This window comes from Aotus nancymaae, unplaced genomic scaffold (genome assembly GCF_030222135.1).
Source record: "Aotus nancymaae isolate 86718 unplaced genomic scaffold, 86718_ANA_hifiasm-v0.15.2.pri h1tg000011l, whole genome shotgun sequence".
NCBI classification, from domain to species: Eukaryota; Metazoa; Chordata; class Mammalia; order Primates; family Aotidae; genus Aotus; species Aotus nancymaae.
Genome location: NW_026988422.1, coordinates 56,677,306 through 56,698,192, shown reverse-complemented (window position 1 = coordinate 56,698,192; position 20,887 = coordinate 56,677,306). Strand labels below are relative to the sequence as shown.

The 20,887-nt window shown below is 46.0% G+C and overlaps 1 protein-coding gene across 5 annotated transcripts in view; it reads left to right on the top strand.

Annotated features, from left to right (window-relative positions):
- The first annotated feature begins 11,185 nt into the window (after nucleotides 1-11,185).
- ZFYVE1 (zinc finger FYVE-type containing 1) overlaps nucleotides 11,186-20,887 on the top strand; it is a 51,972-nt gene continuing 42,270 nt past the window's right edge. For 4 of the 5 annotated variants that reach the window (XM_064375014.1, XM_064375017.1, XM_064375018.1 and 1 more), the window contains exons 1-2: nucleotides 11,186-11,383; nucleotides 14,114-15,029. In XM_064375014.1, the coding sequence (XP_064231084.1) occupies nucleotides 14,547-15,029 (483 nt within the window). In that variant the 5' untranslated portion in view covers nucleotides 11,186-11,383; nucleotides 14,114-14,546. Of the gene's footprint in view, nucleotides 11,384-11,654; nucleotides 12,210-14,113; nucleotides 15,030-20,887 lie in introns of those variants that run through there. The other variant, XM_064375015.1, reaches the window with a different exon arrangement.

Here is a 20,887-nt window from a genome sequence, read left to right as displayed (position 1 = left end):
TGCACTTAACTATGTTTCTTTTATACCTCAACAAAATAAAAAGTAATTCTAAAATGATTTCAGTTCTTATTCTTTTTTTTTTTTTAGACAGAGTCTTGCTCTGTTGCCCAGGCTTGTCACTGCACCCTTTGCCTCCTGGGTTCAAGAGATTCCCCTGCCTCAGCCTCCTGAGTAGCTGGGACTACAGGCACGTGCCACCATGTCCAGCTAAGTTTTTGTATTTTAGTAGAGATGGGGTTTCACCATGTTGGCCAGGATGGTCTCAATCTCCTGACCTCATGATCCACCCACCTCGGCCTCCCAAAGTGCTGGGATTACAGGCGTGAGCCACCACGTCCGGCCTCTTATTCCCTTTTATTATAGATTGTGCTGTTAGAAATTTTAAATATTTTATCAAATGTATGATCTAAATATTTGACAAGCCCTTTACAATTATGTTAAGAGGTTTAGAAACTATATAATGGTTGCTTATACCCTTTACTGGAGATAGTAAAAAGAAAACAAAAAAAAAAAACCTATATAACAGCATACAATTCTGCATTCTTGGCTATAACAATAATCTTCCTTTCTTCCTTTCTTCCTTCCTTCCCTCTCTCCCTCCCTCTCTCTCTTTCTTTCCTTCTTTTTCTTTTTCTTTTTTTTTTGAAAGCGTTTCCCTTTGCCATCCAGGCTGAAGTGCACTGGTGCCATCTTGGCTCACTGTAATCTCTGCCTCTCAGGTTCAAGTGAGTCTCATGCCTTATCCATAGGAGTAGCTGGAACTACAAGCGTGCACCACCACGCCTGGGTAATTTTTGTATTTTTAGTAGAGACAGGGTTTCACCATGTTGGTCAGGCTGGTCTTGAACTCCTGGCCTCAAGTGATCCACCTGCCTGGACCTCCTGAAGTGCTGGGATTACAGGCATGAGCCACTTCGCCTGACTTATGTCATTGATTTCTGCTCTTATTTATTTATTTATTTTTTTGAGACGGAGTTTTGCTCTTGTTACCCAGGCTGGAGTGCAATGGCGCGATCTCGGCTCACCACAACCTCCGCCTCCTGGGTTCAAGCAATTCTCCTGCCTCAGCCTCCCGAGTAGCTGGGACTACAGGTGTGCGCCACCATGCCCAGCTAATTTTTGTATTTTTTAGTAGAGATGGGGTTTCACCATGTTGACCAGGATGGTCTCGATCTCTTGACCTCATGATCCACCCGCCTCGGCCTCCCAAAGTGCTGGGATTATAGGTGTGAGCCACCGTGCCCGGCCCTTCTGCTCTTATTTATTAATTTTCTTTCTTTCTTTTCTTTTTTGAGACAGAGTCTCACTCTGTAGCCCAGGCTGGAGTGCAGTGGTGCGATCTTGGCTCACTGCAACCTCCGGAGTAGCTGGGTGGATTACCTAAGATTAGGAGTTTGGGAGCAGCCTGACCAATATAGCGAAACCCTGTCTCTACTAAAAAAAATACAAAAATTAGCCAAGCATGGTGGCAGGTGCCTGTAATCCCAGCTACTCAGGAGGCTGAGGCAGGAGAATTGCTTGAATTTGGGAGGTGGAGGTTGCAGTGAGCCAAAATTGCCCCATTGCACTCTAGCCTGGGAAACAAGAGCAAAACTCTGTCTCAAAAAAAAAAAAAAGACCAAGTGCAGTGGTTTATGCTTGTAATCCTAGCACTTTGGGAGACAGAGGCAGGCAGATCATGAGGTCAAGAGATTGAGATCATGCTGGTTAACACGGTGAAAACCCATCTCTACTAAAAATACAAAAATTAGCTGGAGTGGTGGCACATGCCTGTAGTCTCAGCTATTTGGGAGGCTCAGGCAGGAGAATCGCTTGAACTTGGGAGGCAGAGGTTGCAGTAAGCCAAGATCACACCACTGCCTCCAGCCTGGAGACAGAGCAAGACTTTGTCTCAAAAGAAAAACAAACAAACAAAAAAAATTCGGTGCCTTTCTCCAAGCTGAGAAATGGAGAAACAAACAAGGTGTTGAGCATATCATTTGAGTTCTAGACTGAGCTTTGGTTAAAACTGTCATCTCCCAGAATGTTCAGTTATGTAAACCAATACATTTCTTTTATTGATTAAGGCAGTTTGGGCCGGATGCAGTGGCTCACGCCTGTAATCCCAGCACTTTGGGAGGTGGAGGCATGTGGATCACGAGGTCAGGAGTTTGAGACCAGTCTGACCAACATGGTGAAACCCTGTCTCTACTAAAAATACAAAAATTAGCTGGGCGTGGTAGCACACACCTGTAATCCCAGCTACTCAGCAGGCTGAGGCAGGAGAATTGCCTGAGCCTGGGAGGCGGAGGTTGCAGTGAGCCAAGATTGTGCCACTGCACTCCAGCCTGGGCAACAGATTGAGACTAAAAAAAAAGGCAGTTTGTTTTGTAATTTGTCTTAACTAATGGAAGAAAGATGTTGCTCATAGTTCAGCAGGACTTAAATGTAATTTGATGAAATATATTATCGTATTTATTTATTTATTGAAACAGGGTTTTGCTCTGTCACCCAGGCTGGAGTGCAGTGGCACAATCTTGGCTCACTGCAACCTCCGCCTCCTGGATTCAAGTGATTCTCCTGCCTCAGCCTCCCAAGTAGCTGAGACTGTAGGTGCACACCACCACACCCTGCTAATTTTTTGTATTTTTAGTAAAGACGGAATTTCACCATGTTGGCCAACCTGGTCTCGAACTTCTGATCTCAAGTGATCCACCTGCCTCGGCCTCCCAAAGTGCTGGGATTACAGGCATGAGCCACCTCGCCCCGCCCATTATCATATTTAAAGATAAACAAATCACCTAGAAGTAGAGTTGATCAGCCATTTAAGTCTAGAAAAAGCTAAGTTCTTTTAGCGATATATAGGATTGCCTCTGTATTGCTTGTATAAACATTTGTTGTGGTCTAACATTGTATCCAACTTCCTATTTGAGAGTAACCCCCACTTCCACTCCAGAACTCAAGAGAAAAGATCTTCCCTTTCTCTACTTCCTGTGTATTCAGGCTCTAAACATTTGATCCACGTGACATAATTGGATTCTCCAGCCTAGGATTTTGAATCTTGAAAGAGAGAGACAGAAGATGCATAGACAGTTTAGAAATTATTCAGAACACCATTACTGTATTAGTTTTTTTGGTGGGGAAGCAGGGTCTCACTGTCACCCAGGCTGGAGTGCAGTGGTGCAGCTCCCTGCAAACCACACTTGCCAGGCTCAAACGACTCTTCCACCTCAGTTTCCCAAGTAGCAGAAACTACAGGCGTGAGCCACTGCACTTGCTAATTTTTGGATTGTTTTGAAGAAATAGGGGTTTCATCATGTTGCCCAGGCTGGTCTCGAACACCTGAGCTCAAAGTGATCTGCCTGCCTCAACCTTCCAAAGTGTTATGATTATAGGCATGAGCCACCACACCCATCCTGCTATGTTGGTTTTATTTTATTACTATTCTTCTTCTTCTTTTTTTTTTCCCCGGACAGAGTCTTGCTGTGTCACCAAGGCTGAAGTGCAGTGGTGTGATCTTGGCTCGCTGCAACCTCCGCCTCCCGGGTTCAAGCGATTCTCTTGCCTCAGCCTCCCGAGTAGCTGTGATTACAGGCGCCTGCCACCAAGCCTGACTAATTTTTGTATTTTCAGTAGAGACCAGGTTTCACTATGTTGGCCAGGCTGGTCTTGAACTCCCAAGCTTCAGAGATCTGCCCATCTCGGCTTCCCTAAGTGCTGGGATTATAGGTGTGAGCCACCACTCCCAGCCCCAAACCAGCATTTTTTATTTATTTTTTTTCTTTTTAAAAGACAGGGTTGGCGGGTGGCGGGAGCGGCCGCGGCTCGGGCTTCCTGCAGCCCCCGGCCTCCTCCTGCCGCTGAAAGAAAAAATTGAAAAAAAAAAAAAAAAAAAAAAGGTTTCACCATTTTGGCCATGCTGGTCTTGAACTCCTGACCTCAGGTGATCAGCCCGCCTCAGCCTCCCAAAGTGCTGAAATTACAGGCATGAGCCACCACGCCCGGCCTTCTTCTTCTTCTTTTTTTTTTTTTTGAGATGGTGTCTCACTGTGTCGCCAAGCTGGAGTGCAAGGGGGCGATCTCGACTCACTGCAACCTCCGCCTCCCCGGTTCAAGTGATTCTCCTGCCTCAGCTTCCCAAGTAGCTGGGACTACAGGCACATGCCACCACGCCCGGCTAATTTTTGTATTTTTAGAGTAAAGAAGGGGTTTCACCACGCTGGCTAGGATGGTCTCAAACTCCTGACCTTGTGATCCACCTGCTTTGGCTTCCCAAAGTGCTGGGATTACAGGCGTGAGCCAAAGCGCTTGGACAAAACCAGCATTTTTTAAAATTTTGGGACTTTCAGAACTCACTTGAACTGGCTAGTGTGGTGGCTAACGTCTGTAATCCCAGCACTTTGGGAGGCCTAGGAGGGCAGATCACTTAAGGTCAGAAGTTTGAGACCAGCCTGGTCAACGTAGTGAAACCCTGGCGCTACTGAAAATACAAAAATTAGTCGGGCATGGTGACACATGTCTGTAATCTCAGCTAGTTGGGAGGCTGAGGAAGGAGAATTGTTTGAACCTGGCAGGTGGAGGTTGCAGTGAGCCAAGATTGCATCACTGAACTCCACCCCGTGCTATGGAGTGAGAGCTTGTCTCAAAAAAACAAAAAGCAAAAAACAAAAACACCTCACCTGAACCAACCAATCAGAGTTCAATAACCAAACAGAACTCAGCTATACTGGCCAATGAGAACTAAGCAAATTTGAAGCCCTCATTTGCATAAATGTCCCTGATTTGCATAAATGGGAACTTAGGCAGGAACCTTTGCTATAAAAACAGAACTGTCCAGCTGAACGAAGTGGCTCATGCCCATAAACCCAATGCTTTGGGAGGCTAAGGCTGGCAGATCACCTGACGTCAGGAGTTCCAGACCAGCCTGACCAATATAGTGAAACCCCGTGTCTACTAAAAATACAAAAATTAGCTGGGTATGGTAGCGTGCACGTGTAGTCCTGGCTGCTCGGGAGACTGCTCGGGAGGCAGGAGAATTACTTGAACCTGAGAGACAGAGGTTGTACTGAGCTGAGATTGTGCCATTGCACTCCAGCCCGGGTGACAGAGCAAGACCTTGTCTCAAAAAAAAAAAAAAAAAAAAAAAAAAAATTAGCTGGGCATGATGGTGTGTTCCTATAGTCCCAGCTACTCTGGAGCCTGTGGCAGAAGAATTGCTTGAACCCGAGGCTAGAAGTTGCAGTAAGCCAGTGATTGCACAATGTACTTCTCTAGCCTGGGCAATAAAGCCACACTCCGTCCCAAAAAATAAAATGAAATAGAAAACTGAATTGTCTCTTTAATCTCTGGAGCTCAACTTCCTTTTACATGGAAGGCTGTGTCGCTATAGTTTTCTAACTGGTCGCTGGAATAAAGTCTTTTTCCTCCAAATTCCTTTTCAGCTCATTTTTTTTTCGTTGGGAAAGTCTTGCTCTGTCGCCCAGGCTAGAGTGTGTGATCTCACCTTACTGCAACCTCTGCCTCCCAGGTTCAAGTAGTTCTTGTGTCTCAGCCTCCGGCATAGCTGGAATTATAGGTGTGTGCTACAAAGCCTGGCTAATTTTTGTATTTTTAGTAGAAACAGGGTTTCACTATGTTGGCCCGGCTGGTCTCGAACTCCTGGCCTTAAGTCCACCCTCCTTGGCCTCCCAAAGTGGTGGTATTACAGGAGTGAGCCACTGCTCCTAAAAATCAAAGCTTGATTTTTCTAAACCTCCTGAGGCAAGTGGGACAGAAGATGAAGCCCAGGACCTGGAGGAAGTGGGACATCTAAATCTGGGCACTCAGTCTACAGTTTCAGTGCGGTTAAATGGGAAGTAATTATATCTTTACCCAACAGACTGGAAAGAAAGATGTCTTGGAAGAGACAGTTTGTGGAGGTGTGTGTGGGTGGCACTAGACCCATAAGCCAGCCCTCCCAGGGATATGTAGCCCAAATATACATCTCCCGGTGGTCAAAAATACAAACCTCAAATGGTGAATTGTTTCAAGTGGTCTTTCTTTGCAGAAGGAAACACAAATCATCTCTGGAGGAATAAACCTTTATCCTAGGCCTCGAAGAATTACTACAAATATTTTCCAAGGAAAATGTGGCTCATGGTAAAAAATAACTTAGCACACAAAGAGTGAGAATGAGTAAAGAAAACTGACAAGAGGAACAGATTTGCTAATTCCAATTACCTAGTAAAGGAATACAAGTAGGCTAATTGAGGTGGCTCACCCCTGTAATCCCAGCTACTTGGGAGGCCAAAGGCAGATGGATCACCTGAGATCAAGAGTTTGAGACCAACCTGACCAATATGGTGAAACCCCAATTTCTACTAAAAATATAAAAATTAGCTCGGTGTGGTAGTGCACACCTGTAATCCCAGCAACTCGGGAGGCTGAGGCAGAATTGCTTAAACCTGGGAGGTGGAGGTTGCAGTGATCAGAGATCGCACTACCGCACTCCAGCCTGGGCAACAGAGTGAAACTCCATCTCAAAATAAATAAATAAATAAATAAATAAATAAATAAATAGAGTTTATTAGGCCATGCATGGTGGCTCATGCCTGTAATCCCAGCACTTTGGGAGGCCCAGGCGGGTGGATCATTTGAGGTCAGGAGTTTGAGACCAGCCTGACCAACATGGTGAAACCCCACCTCTACTAAAAATACAAAATTAGTTGGGCTTGGTGGCGTGCACCTGTAATCCCAGCTACTTGGGAGGCTGAGGCAGGAGAATCACTTGAAACTGGGAAGTGGAGGTTGCAGAGAGCTGACATTGCGCCATTGAACCCAGCCTGGGCAACAAGAGCGAAACTCCATCTCAAAAAATATATAAAAAGAGTTTATTAACCACCATTTTGTTCCCAGGATATGTATATATATAAAATATATATATATAAATAAAAAATATATATAATATATATATATATTTTTTAAACGGAGTTTTGCTCGTTGTTCAGGCTGGAGTGCAATGGCATGATCTTGGCTTACCGCAACCTCCGCCTACTGGGTTCAAGTGATTCTCCTGCTTCAGCCTCCCAGGTAGCTGGGATCACAGGCATTCCCACTACGACCTGCTAATTTTGTATTTTTAGTAGAGATGGGGTTTCTCCCTGTTGGTCAGGCTGGTCTTGAACTCCCAAACTCAGGTGACCCCCCCCCGCCTCAGCTGGGATTACAGGTGTGAGCCACTGCATCTGGCCCTAGAAGTTTTTTTTTTTGTTTTATTTTATTTTTTTTTAAGAGATGGGGTTTCTCCATGTTGGCTAGGCTGGTCTCCAACTCCTGACCTCAGGTGATCTGCCCACCTTGGCCTCCCAAAGTGCTGGGATTACAGGCGTGAGCCACCACGCCTGGCCCCTAGAAGTTTTTTTTAGAAAATAATTTCTCAGCCATGTTTCATAGTCCAATCATTGGCTCTCTGCCCGGTGTTGAAAATTTAGGGCCACAGTCCTACGGGGTCGTAGGGTGTCCCCTATTGCTGTGTTGAAGCGCTGGATTCGAGAAGTAGACAGGACAGAGAAGGACTGGAAAAGACAGCTGGGCTCGGGGGGCCACACCACTTTCAAGCAGAGATAGGCGAGGCGCCAAACGTCCAGAAGCGTCTGTATTTATTAGGTACAAGGAAAGGGAAAGGAACATGAGTGAGGTCATCTAGAGGCTTAATGATAGGGCATTCATAATCACGTGAGTAGTAAGTGAGAGGGCCATCCCATTAGGTCACCTAGTCAGACAGGTGGGCTGTGTGCAGTAGGGGGCTGTGTGGTGTGCAGTAATAGAGGGTCGTGTACAAAAAGGGGGTCCACCCCCATTAGGTCACCAAGGTAAGGAGGTGAGCTGTGTGCAACACTTCTTATCTGGGGGCTGGAGACTTAAAGGATTCCTATAGGAGGATTCTGTAAACCAATGCAGTGGGAGCTGACAGAGTGTGCTCTTCTCTAAGATATTTTATAGGAGGATGATTAGCCAGCACAGTAGTGAGAAAAGCCGACAGGGTGTACAGCTGCTGTGGCGTGATTACACCAGAGGGGTTCTTCTCCCTTGGTTGTTTGCGGGATCTCAGGCCTGAGGCCTACTTTCCACAGGAACTGGATGCAACGTACTGCAACTCCTTTTTAGGAGGAATAACTCTTGCTCCAAGTCGGCCGTGCAGCGGGTACTGAGTGCTGCTGTCTAGGCCTTGACCTGCCATGTAGCGTATGCCCTTTCAGGCAGGGGCGCTACCACCTAGGTCATTGGTTCTTGTTCTCACCTGGCTGTTTTTCCTATGTACTTGCTTCTGTTCTGTGACTGCTCTAGGCATTCCTCCTACTACAAACTACTATATGATTATATAGAAAGATTATATAAATGAGCACTAAATGTATCGGTACAGCTCCGACTAAAATCCATTATATGATTATATGGAAAGATTATATAAAACTAAGTATGGTTATATATATAACCTAGATATAAGATTATATGGAACTAAGTATGATTATATATATAAGCTAGATATAAGTAAGCAGTAAGTTATACTTCAAGCACTAATTGTGCCTGGGGTCTGCACAGCTCTCCTTCCTTGGTGCCCATGTGGGAGGTTACCCACAGTGAGCCACTGTGACTAGTCCTCTTTTTTTTTTTTTTTTAAATGTTTGTATCTTTCCTTTTTTTATTTTACTTATTTTATTTATTATTATTATTATTATTATTTGAGACAGAGTTTTGCTGTTGTTACCCAACTGGAGTGCAATGGCGCGATCTCGGCTCACCGCAACCTCTGCCTCCTGGGTTCAAGCAATTCTCCTGCCTCAGCCTCCCGAGTAGCTGGGACTACAGGCACGCGCCACCATGCCCAGCTAATTTTTTTGTATTTTTAGTAGAGACAGGGTTTCACCTTGTTGACCAGGATGGTCTCGATCTCTTGACCTCGTGATCCACCCGCCTCTGCCTCCCAAAGTGCTGGGATTATAGGTGTGAGCCACCGTGCCCGGCCTTTTTTTTTTTTTTTTTTTTGTAAGATGGGGTTTTTCACCATGATGGCCAGGCTGGTCTTGAACTCCTGACCTCAGGTGATCCACCCACCTCAGCCTCCCAAAGTGCTAGGATTACAGGCGTGAGCCACTGCGCCCGGCCCCTCTTTTTTTTTTTTTTGAGATGGAGTTTTGCCCAGGCTGGAATGCAGTGATGCCATCTTGGCTCACTGCAACCTCCACCTCCCAGGTTCAAGCAATTCTCTTGCTTCAGCCTCCTGAGTAGCTGGGATTAGAGGCGTGCCCCACCATACCCAGCTAATTTTTGTATTTTTAGTAGAGACAGGTTTTCACCTTGTTGGCCAGGATGGTCTCAATCTCTTGACTCCTGATCTGCCCACCTTGGCCTCCCAAAGTGCTGGGATTACCGTTGTTAGCCACCACGCCCCAGCCTCTAATTATATATATATATATATATTTTTTTTTTTTTTTGAGACGGAGTTTCACTCTTGTTACACAGGCTGGAGTGCAATGGCGCGATCTCGGCTCACCACAACCTCCGCCTCCTGGGTTCAGGCAATTCTCCTGCCTCAGCCTCCCGAGTAGCTGGGACTACAGGCACGCGCCACCATGCCCAGCTAATTTTTTGTATTTTTAGTAGAGATGGGGTTTCACCATGTTGATCAGGATGGTCTCGATCTCTTGACCTCGTGATCCACCTGCCTCGGCCTCCCAAAGTGCTGGGATTATAGGCGTGAGCCACCGCGCCCGGCCAATTTTTTATATTTTTAATAGAGTCATGGTTTCACCATGTTGGCCAGGCTGGTCTCCAACTCCTCAAGTGATCTGCCCACCTTGGCCTCCCAAAGTTCTGGGATTACAGGCGTGAGCCACCGCGCCCGGCTACCTAAACTAAAGTTCTTAACTGATCTTCGGAGAAATCAGGAAAGAGGGATAAGGATGGCCAATTTCTCAAACAGGCTAGTTTTAATGTTGCATAATAATGAAGCTCCCTCCATGGTAATCCTTACACAAAAGAAAAGCCTGAAGTAAACTGATGTCAACTAATCAGTCATTATTCTACTGTTCTGTCTCTCGTCCCCACCTTCTAAGGGAAGTAGCTTAGAAATGACCAATGGGCCGGGCGCAGTGGCTCACGCCTGTAATCCCAGCACTTTGGGAGGCCAAGGCGGGCGGATCACGAGGTCAAGAGATCGAGACCATCCTGGTCAACATGGTGAAACCCCGTCTCTACTAAAAATACAAAAAAAAATTAGCTGGGCATGGTGGCGCGTGCCTGTAATCCCAGCTACTCGGGAGGCTGAGGCAGGAGAATTGCCTGAACCCAGGAGGCGGAGGTTGCGGTGAGCCGAGATCGCGCCATTGCACTCCAGCCTGGGTAACAAGAGTGAAACTCCGTCTCAAAAAGAAAAAAAAAAAAAAGAAATGACCAATGTGTCAAGGTCCTATAAGACTGAAAAAAGAAAGAGAAGAAAGAGGAAAGAAAAGAATGGAAAGAAAGAAAGACATCCCTTTTGTTCTTTGCTTTTGCTTCTTTCAACTTTTTTCTGTCTACAAAGCCAACTTCTGCTCAGCTCATCAGAACATTCACTCGATTTCTGGAATGAAGTGTTGCCTGATACTAGAGTCACAATAAAGCCAATCGAGATCTTAAAACTAAATTCGTTGTAATTTTGTCCTTTGCCAAGGGGGAAAAACAACAAAAAATTCTCAAGAGTACCTATATCCTCTTACCACTTCTTTCTGGTCTTTTCCTAGTTTTCCTAGTGAAATTGGGTAAGTGGAGACTACCTGTGCTCATACATTTCTGAGGAAATGGTGTGCAATAGGGTTACTTGAATCTAAATTAATTGACTCGCCATTTCCTACTTATACTAGACATTATTACATCAGCTCTCTAATGTAGCGCCATGCCTTCCCCAGTCACAACCCAAAAGAACGTGCTGAAACCTGGGGAACACCACACTCAATGCAAAAACTCCAAGTCCCGAAATCCTCCATGGCCTGTCCCCACCGCCTCCTCCCAAGAGCAGCCTCTTCTCTACTGGGAGTTGTAGTTATTCAGAGTCTTCCCTTCCGGGAAAAGGGGCGAGAACGTGCAGCGAGGAACTACAACCCCCAGGAAGCAGTGCGCATCCCCGCCCTCGCTAGCGCCGGGCTCCCCCCCTCTCCCGCTCCTCCCTTTCTGGGCTGCACTGCTCACGCCTTCCTGTTAGTCCGAGCTGGGAGAAGTTCACTCCGATCAGCTGATCCCAACTGACAACAGGAGAGGAGGAAGCCCGGGAGGCAACGAAGGAGGAGGCTGGCGGAGATGGAGATGAGGATGGATCTACCGGTGTCCTGAGGAACAGCCCCTGCCCCCACCGGCGCCCTGCGGCCCCTAGACGCCGCCTCGCTGCTCCGTGGTGGGATCCCCGGGCCGCCGCGGGCAGGGCAGGGCGGGGAGGGCACGGCCCAGCGCGGGGCGAATGATCGTCCTGGGGCTCCGGCTGCCCTCGGGAAGAAGGGGGGGCGAGTGCGGCGGGGGTGGGGGTGGGGTGGTATAAACAATGGATTCGGCTCCGGGCTTTGCCGGCGTGAGGGGGAATTTGGGGGACTTTCTTTGTTCTTAGCCTCCGCTCCTGCCCCTTGGGTTGTGGCGGTGGTGTCCGGGTGGAAGGAAGGGTGAGGAACACCCGGCTGGGGAGAGGCGTCGAGGTGGGGGCCCGAGTGGGCAAGATGTTTGCTTGGCATGGCCGGGGGTACGGTGTACTTTTTGAAGGCTGATTTTATATTTTTCTCAATTGTGACAAGTTTGATTTTTGTTTCTGTTTTGGGAGCTGGCTGGGCACGTCTGAGGTTAGAGTGTAAATAAGATCCCCTAGTCACTCCCTTCGCCTTCCTTGTTTATCTAAAAATAAGATTGATAGATTGATTAGGGGAGGAGTGACTATCAGAAAGGCAGGGCTTTACACCTTGTTGGAGCCTTGGAATGGGGGTCAAGGCTAGGGGGAATTAGGAATATAATTGTCAAAGTGACAAAAGCCCCTTTCTTGCCCCACTTATCTTTTTCCCTATTTTGAAGTTATTTTTAAGTTAGTTTTTAAGTGACAAAGAGAAAAATTATTTGTCTTGACTCACTGCAGGCCTGGCTTTGCCATGGGTCATAGTAGAGGAATTGTCTCCTGTTGCTCCCCACTTTTTTTTTTTTTTTTTTGCAGTTAGTAGAAGAAGGGACAAGAGAATTGCAATGTAAAAAAATTGTTTTTAAACATGAAATTGTTACTATTGTTTCTATGTTTAGAGTCCTCAATATGTCTCTATCTAGAGTCAAAAGAGTCAAAACAATCAATCCAGTTACAAGGCTAACCGGGTCTGCCCAGGTAGTTGATGGATCTGAAGTTTATTAGCATATTTTCATGAGCTTTGTACAGGCCTCACCACTCCTTCCAATTGTGGGATGCATATGGTGGTCCAGACAGCTGTCCTTCTAAGGACTAATTGCTTAGTGATTTCCATTCTGAATTTAATAACTGAATGAACATAAAATTCCAGTCTGGGAAACACAGCAGCAAAGTCTCTTGGGCCTAGATGTGGTGTTTGTTGTCAAGAGCTTTAGCTATAATTTTGTGAATAAATTTTTTTTTTTTTTTTTTGAGGGAGTCTCCCTCTGTTGCCCAGGCTGGAGTGCAGTGGTGAGATCTTGGCTTACTGCAACCTCTGCCTCCTGGGTTCAAGCGTGTGAGTCACTGCGCCTGGCCATTGAGAATAAATTTCTACTATCCCAACAAGCCAGTGTAAGTTTTTTTTGTTTTTGTTTTTGTTTTTTGAGATGAAGTCTCACTCTGTCGCCCAGGCTCTGGAGTACAGTGGCGCAATCTCCGCTCATCATGACCTCTGCCTCCCAGGTCCAAGTGATTCTTCTACCTCAGCCTCCGGAGTAGCTGGAACCACAGGCGCGTGCCACCACACCCGGCTAATTTTTTGTATTTTTTTTTTTTTTTTTTTTTTTTTTTTTGAGACGGAGTTTCGCTCTTGTTACCTAGGCTGGAGTGCAATGGCGCGATCTCGGCTCACCGCAACCTCCACCTCCTGGGTTCAGGCAATTCTCCTGCCTCAGCCTCCTGAGTAGCTGGGATTACAGGCACGCGCCACCGTGCCCAGCTAATTTTTTGTATTTTTAGTAGAGACGGGGTTTCACCATGTTGACCAGGATGGTCTCGATCTCTTGACCTCGTGATCCACCCGCCTCGGCTTCCCAAAGTGCTGGGATTACAGGCGTGAGCCACCGCGCCCGACCCTTTTGTATTTTTTAATAGAGGAGGGGTTTCACGGTGTTAGCCAGGATGCTGTTGGTCTCCTGACCTCGTGATCCGCCCGCTTCGGCCTCCCAAAGTGCTGGGATTACAGGTGTGAGCCACCGCGCCTGGCTTTTTTTTTTGAGACAGAGTCTCCCTCTGTTGCCGGGCGCCAGGCTGGAGTGCAGTGGTGCAATCTCTGCTCATTGCAACCTCCTCCTCACACGTTCGAGCAATTCTCCTGCCTCACCCTCCCGAGTAGCTGGGACTACAGGAGCGCGCCACCACGCCTAGCTTATTTTTGGTTTTTTTAGTAGAGACGGCGTTTCACCATGTTGGCCAGGATGGTCTCCATCTCTTGACCTCGTGATCCGCCCACCTCGGCCTCCCAAAGTGGTGGAATTACAGGCGGCCAGGCCATTGTAAGTTTTAAGATCAAGAAAGAGATTTCTGGCCAGACACGGTGGCTCACTCCTGTAATCCCAGCACTTTGCCAGGCCAAGGAGAGCAGATCATGTTGAGACCATCCTGGCCAACATGGTGAAACCCTGCCTCTACTAAAAATACAAAAATTAGTTGGGCGTGGTGGTGCATGCCTGTAGTCCCAACTACTTGGGAGGCTGAGGCAGGAGAATTGATTGAATCCGGGAGGTGGAGGTTGCAGTGAGCCGAGACTGTGTCATTGCACTCCAGCCTTGGCAACAAGTGCAAAACTCTGTCTCAAAAAAAAAAAAAAAAAAAAAAAAAGATTTCTCTGGACAGTTTTGGGCTAGTATTTAATCACAATCTTTTTTTATTTTTTAAGGTGTACTTCCGTTTTTTTAGATGAGTGAAATCCTTTTCCTTCCTCTATTCTAGGTATCCCCTGAAATACTGACTTCAAGTTGAATTGTATCGAAAAGCTCCTTACCACTTTCTTTCATTACCAAAACTTTGTAGCTGATGTCCAACTGATGAACCCACCACCGTGAACCCATCAGACCTCTCTCAGATAGCCATAAAGACCCTTCCAAGTTAATTTTGACCACATCTTTGCTTGCACTTTATGGAGGATGAAATCATCAAGCGAAATCAACATTGCTGCTAATACAAGAGTCTTGGAGGCAGCAAATTAAAAATTTGAACATCTATTTGTGAAGAACTATAACAGGACATTAAAGGTATTCTTTTTTAAAGTGTTCAGAACCCTGTGGAAGTTTCGTGCAGTCTTCAGACTCAAATCTTCGTCTTCACTCCTGGGGCAAGCTCAGTGACTGTTATATGGTGGGCGTGTTTCCATACCATTGTGAGTATGAGTGCCCAGACTTCCCCAGCAGAGAAGGGCCTGAATCCAGGGCTGACGTGCCAGGAAAGTTACGCTTGCAGCGGGACTGACGAAGCTATCTTTGAGTGTGATGAGTGCTGCAGTCTGCAGTGTCTGCGCTGCGAGGAGGAGCTCCATCGGCAAGAGCGCCTGAGAAACCATGAGCGGATAAGACTCAAACCTGGCCATGTCCCTTACTGTGACCTCTGCAAGGGTCTCAATGGGCATTCACCAGGTGTACGGCAGAGGGCAATAGTGAGGTGCCAGACCTGCAAAATCAACTTGTGCCTGGAGTGCCAGAAGAGGACTCATTCTGGGGGTAACAAAAGGAGACACCCTGTTACTGTGTACAATGTCAGTAATCTCCAGGAGTCACTGGAGGCAGAAGTGATGGATGAGGAGTCCAAGAGGCAGAAGATGACTGAGAAGGTTGTGAGTTTCCTCCTAGTAGATGAAAATGAAGAAATTCAGGTAAGCACATGGGTATACTGGGATTCATGTGTAGTGGAGCAGATGTGTTGTTGGAAGGCAGTGCTCAAAAACAATGTCTGGCAGGGCGGGGTGGCTCATGCCTGTAATCCCAGCACTTTGGGAGGCCAAGGTGGGTGGATCACGAGATCAGGAGTTTGAGACCAGCCTGGCTAATATGGGAAACACCATCTCTACTAAAAATACAAAAATTAGCTGGGTGTGGTCGGGCTTGCCTGTAGTTCCAGCTACTGGGGAGGCTGAGGCAGAAGAAATGCTTGAATCTGGGGGGCAGAGCGTGCAATGAGCTGAGATCTTTTTTGAGACTGTCTCAAAAAAAAAAAAAAAGTCCAAGAGGAGATCACATTTTATTTTATTATTATTTTTTTAAGGTGTGGGTTCACCATGATGGCCAGGCTGGTCTTGAACTCCTGACCTCAGGTGATTCACCCACCTCAGCCTCCCAAAGTGCTAGGATTACAGGTGTGAGTCACCGTGCCAGGCTGGAGATGACATTTTAATCATTAAAAGCAAGACCTCTGTGGGCTTCAGCTGCATGGAGTCAGATTTAGTTACCAGCTGCATGACTCTGGCCAAATTACTTTACCTCTCTGAGCCTTAGCTTTTTCATCTATAAAATGGGGGACAAAAAACTAAAACAAAACAAAACAAAATAAAATAAAATGGGGGACAGTGCCTACTTCATCGAGTTGTGAGGATGAAATGAGACAGTGTTTGTAAAGCCTGTCGAAGAATAAATGGTCAGTGTATGGTAGCTGTTGTTAGTACTAATTGTAGCATTATTATTAGAACAAACTGATTGAAAACATTTCAGAATGAGAGCATCCTGGCAAGCTGTGAGTAAATGTTAGTGATGCAGAACTGCACCTATCCAGGGAAACACACACTAACAGTGGGTCCCATCGGAGTGCTAGGTGATAAGGCATAAACCTGCGATTTCGATTTAGAGAGGCAGGTATTTAAAAAGTGGCCTTTATTATTTATTTATTTACTAAGACAGAGTCTCACTCTGTTGCCCAGGCTGGAGTGCAATGACGTGATCTTGGCTCACTACAGCCTCCGTCTCCCGGGTTCAAGCGATCCTCCCTCCTCAGCCTCCCAAGTAGCTGGAATTACAGGCACCTGCCATCATGCCTGGCTAATTTTTGTATTTTTGTAGAACTGGGGTTTCACCATGTTGGCCAGGCTGATCTTGAACTCCTGACCTTAGGTGATCTGCACACCTCAGCATCCCAAAGTGCTGGGATTACAGGTGTGAACCACTGTAATTTTACTGTTGCTGTTTTTGCCTTCCAACAACAGCAAAAAGTGGCTTTTTAAAATTTCTTTATTTCTTTATTTAATTTATTTTTTAAAGAGGCGGGGTTTCACTGTGTTAGCCAGGATGGTCTCGATCTCCTGACCTCGTGATCCGCCCTCCTCGGCCTCCCAAAGTGCTGGGATTACAGGTGTGAGTCACCGCGCCCGGCCCCAAAAAGTGGCTTTTTAATAAGGACAATATTCTTTCCCAATGGTCTCTTCATAAATATATATATATATATATATACATATATATATATATTTTTTGAAACAGAGTCTCGCTCTGTCACCCAGGTTGGAGTGCAGTGGTGCCATCTCAGCTCACTGCAGCCTCCACCTCCTGGGTTCAAGTGATTCTCTTGCCTCAGCCTCCTGAGTAGCTGGGATTACAAGGTGCATGCCATCACGCCTGGCTAAATTTTGAATTTTTAGTAGAGATGGGGTTTCCCCATGTTGGCCAGGTTGGTCTCGAACCCCTGACCTCAGGTGATCCTCAGGTGATCTGCCTGCCTCGGCCTCCCAAACTGCTGGGATTACAAGAGTGAGCCACTGTGCCCGGCCGGTCTCTTCAAATTTTCTTGTATAGGCTTCTGATCGGTAGAAGCCAGTGAGGGCATGTGGAAGTACAGAATGACTAGGGGTTATTTGGTTTGAGTCTGAGTTGGGGAGATGGTAGTGTGTGACAGCTAGGTGAGATTGGGGAAGGGGTGGTATAATGTTTGTACTTTGGAATGAAGGTAATGTAATGATGTAATGTCTGTACTTTTATTTGGAGTGGCCTTTCAAGTGAGGTCTGTTTGAATTCACGTCTTTGTTTACCAATCATTGTATAGCCAAGGGTAAGTGATAAAAATCCTTTCCATTCCTAATCTTTTTGTGTCCTCTCAGCAATCCTGTAAAGTAGAAGTGAAACTGAGGCACAGAGCTTACATGATTTTATCACAGTCTGGCACATAGTATCCAGTACGGATTCTGTGGTCCATTGACTCAGTACTTTTGATAGTGATTACTCCTTCAGTTTCCAGTTTGGAGGGAGTACCTATGTAACTTACCATTTGAGAGGCTCCCTAATTACCCACTTAATATTTTTCTTCTGTACTTTTTTCCTCCTTGGATAAACTGATGGACGTGAATTACATCATGATTCCTATGTACTCCCATAGTCAGCTAAATACTTTGCTAACACAGACTTTTCTTTACTGGTGTGAGAGGAACGAATAGAGTTATGGAAGAGTGACCCAGATCCCATTCCGCGTCCCTTGTCAGCAATGTCTTCGTTATGGATTATACTCTGATTGGGCTACACTGTGGACTAAATATTTTATAAATGGAACACTTGGATTTTGGATGATTCTTGGTGGTTTTGCTATCAGTTGTCTGTAATATAAGCTTTTGGAAGGTCATAGTTTGGTTGCTGTCACTTTTGTCAAATGAGGGGAAGCTTTGGGGTGAACTAGTAACCCTCGTGAATTGCATTGACACCTTTAAAAAGAATGGATTTTTTTGGAGGACGATGTGTATTTTTTTTTCTTTTCTTAGCATTGATGTGTGTTCCTTAGTTGAAAATTAAGGGCTTAGGCCAGGCGCGGTGGCTCATGCCTGTAATCTCAACACTTTGGGAGGCTGAGGCAGGTGGATCGTGAGGTCAGGAGTTCAAGACCAGCCTGGCCAAGATGGTGAAACCCCATCTTTACTAAAAATACAAAAAATTAGCCAGGCGTGGTGGTAGGCACCTGTAATCCCAACTGCTCGAGAGGCTGAGGCGGGAGAATTGCATGAACCCGGGCGGCAGAGATTGCAGTAAGCTGAGATCACACCACTGCACTCCAGCATGGGCGATAGAGTGAGACCCTGTCTCAAAAAAAAAAGTAAGAGCTTGTACAGAAGTGTAAGGCGATAGAGTGAGACCCTGTCTCAAAAAAAAAAGTAAGAGCTTGTACAGAAGTGTAATGAAGAAGACATATCTAACTACCCAGAGATGATACTGGTTTTTCATCTTTTTTTTTTTGTATGTATTATGTGTATAATTGGATTGTTTGTAAAGATTCTTCCTGCATTTCCTCCCTTCATAAACATTAACCACTTCCTAGGAAACAACAGTTTTTTTTTTGAAATGGAGTTTTGCTCCCGTTGCCCAGGCTGGAGTACAATGGCGTGATCTTGGCTCACTGCAACCTCCACCTCCTGGGTTCAAGCAGTTCTCCTGCCTCAGCCTTCCAAGTAGCTGGGATTACAGGCATGCGTCACCACACCTGGCTAATTTTGTTTTTTAAGTAGAGACAAGTTTTCTCAATGTTGGTCAGGCTGGTCTTGAACTCCTGACCTCAGGTCATCTGCTCTCCTCAGTCTCCCAAAGTGCTGGGATTACAGGCGTGAGCCAGTGTGCCCGGCCTGAAATAACAGTTTATTAATTGCAAGCAGCATTGGTTGGGACTGATGGATTAGACATAGAATTCATTCATTTTAGGTGATTTGTTCTCAGAGTCATAAATGGAGAAATACTTAAAATGTCTAGTTCAGTTATCTGATACTGAATGTTCAAAACAATTAGATGATTGATATAAATCTAGTTTATAAATTAAGCTAGATTGTGAACTTCTGGAGAGCAGGATCGTGTTAAATGGCCTATGCCATGTATAATGGTAAACACATTGTCAGTGCATAAATACTGATTGGTGTTGTCACATCTCAACTTCAGTTTTTTTTTTTTTTGAGATGGAGTCTTACTCTGTCCCCCAGGCTGGAATGCAGTGGTGTGATCTTGCCTCACTGCAACCTTCGTACCCCAGGTTCAAGCAATTCTCCTGCCTCAGCCTCCCGAGTAGCTGGAACCACAGGTGCGTGCCACCATGCCCAGCTACTTTTTGTGTTTGTTTTAATAGAGATGGGGTTTCTCTGTGTTGGCCAGGCTGGTCTCAAACTCTGACCTCATGTGATCTTCCCACCTCAGCCTCCCAAAGTGCTGGGATTACAGGCATGAGCCACCATGCCCAGCAAACTTCCACTTTTAAAAAATGAATATCAAGGTCAGGCGCGGTGGCTCATACCTGTAATCCTAGCACTTTGGGAGGCTGAGGCAGTCAGATCCCAAGGTCAGATCCCAAGACCAGCCTGACCAACATGGTGAAACCCCGTCTCTACTAAAAATACAAAAGTTAGCCAGGTGTGATGGCAAGTGCCTGTAATCCCAGCTACTTGGGAGGCTGACGCAGGAGAATTGCTTGAAACTGGGAGGCAGAGGTTGCCGTGAGCTGAGATCGTGCCACTGCACTCCAGCTTTGGCAACAGAGTGAGATCCTCTCTCAAAAAAAAAAAAAAAAATTTAGCCAGGCTTGGTGGTGCACACCTGTAATCCCAGCTACTCAGGAGGCTGAGGCAGGAGAATCACTTGAACCTGGGAGCCAGAGGTTGTAGTGAGTCAAGATTGTCACCATTGTACCAGTGTGGAGAACAAGAGTGAAACTCTCTCTCAAAACAAAACAAAACAATAACAAGAAAAAAAGGTTATTACATACATGGCTAGTGAAAAACTAAACTAGTATGAAAGAGCATAAAATGAAAAGAATTTCCCTCCTGGTTCATGCCCCAACTCTCTTTTCTTTCTTTCTTTCTTTTTTTTTGAGACACCACAGAGTCTTGTTCTGTCATGCAGGCTAGAGTGCAGTGGTGCCGTCCTGGCGCACTGCAACCTCTGCCTTCCAGGTCTCAAGCTCCATACCTCAGGTGATCTGCCCGCCTTGGCCTCCCAAAGTGTTGGAATTACAGGTGTGAGCCACTGTGCCCGGCCTTCATTTAAACTTTCTAATTAAACTTCATTGTGACCTGAAGCACCAGCTCACCAATTTTTTATGGCTGCTGTGAGGATCTGATGAATATATCTGTATAAATATGTATTATTTATCATTATCAAAATGTTGTTGATGAACTTCCTCATAGCAGTAAAGAGTCTATCAGGTTCTGATTTTGTTTTTCTTTTCATGTTTCTAGGCATTTGTGGGTTTTAAGCATTTTCAGTTTAGCACATAGGATTTTTTTTTTTTTTTTTTTTGAGACAGAGGTTTGTTCTTGTTACCCAGGCTGGAGTGCAATGGCGCGATCTTGGCTCACCGCAACCTCCGCCTCCTGGGTTCAAGCAATTCTTCTGCCTCAGCCTCCCGAGTAGCTGGGACTACAGGCATGTGCCACCATGCCCAGCTAATTTTTGTATTTTTAGTAGAGACGGGGTTTCACCATGTTGACCAGGATGGTCTCGATCTCTTGACCTCGTGATCCACCTGCCTCGGCCTCCCAAAGTGCTGGGATTATAGGCGTGAGCCACCGCGCCCGGCCTGGATTTTTTTTTTTAGATGGGGTCTTGCTGTGTTGTCCAGGCTGGACTTGAATTCCTGGGCTTAAGCAGTTATTCTGTTTTAGTTGTCCAAGTAGCTGGGATTACAGGTGTGCATCACTGTGCCCAGCCCACATTTAGGGGTTATTTTAGCACCTTGTAGGCTGTAACCACTGGGTATGATCTCCTCAAATGCTTTTTTTTTTTTTTGAGA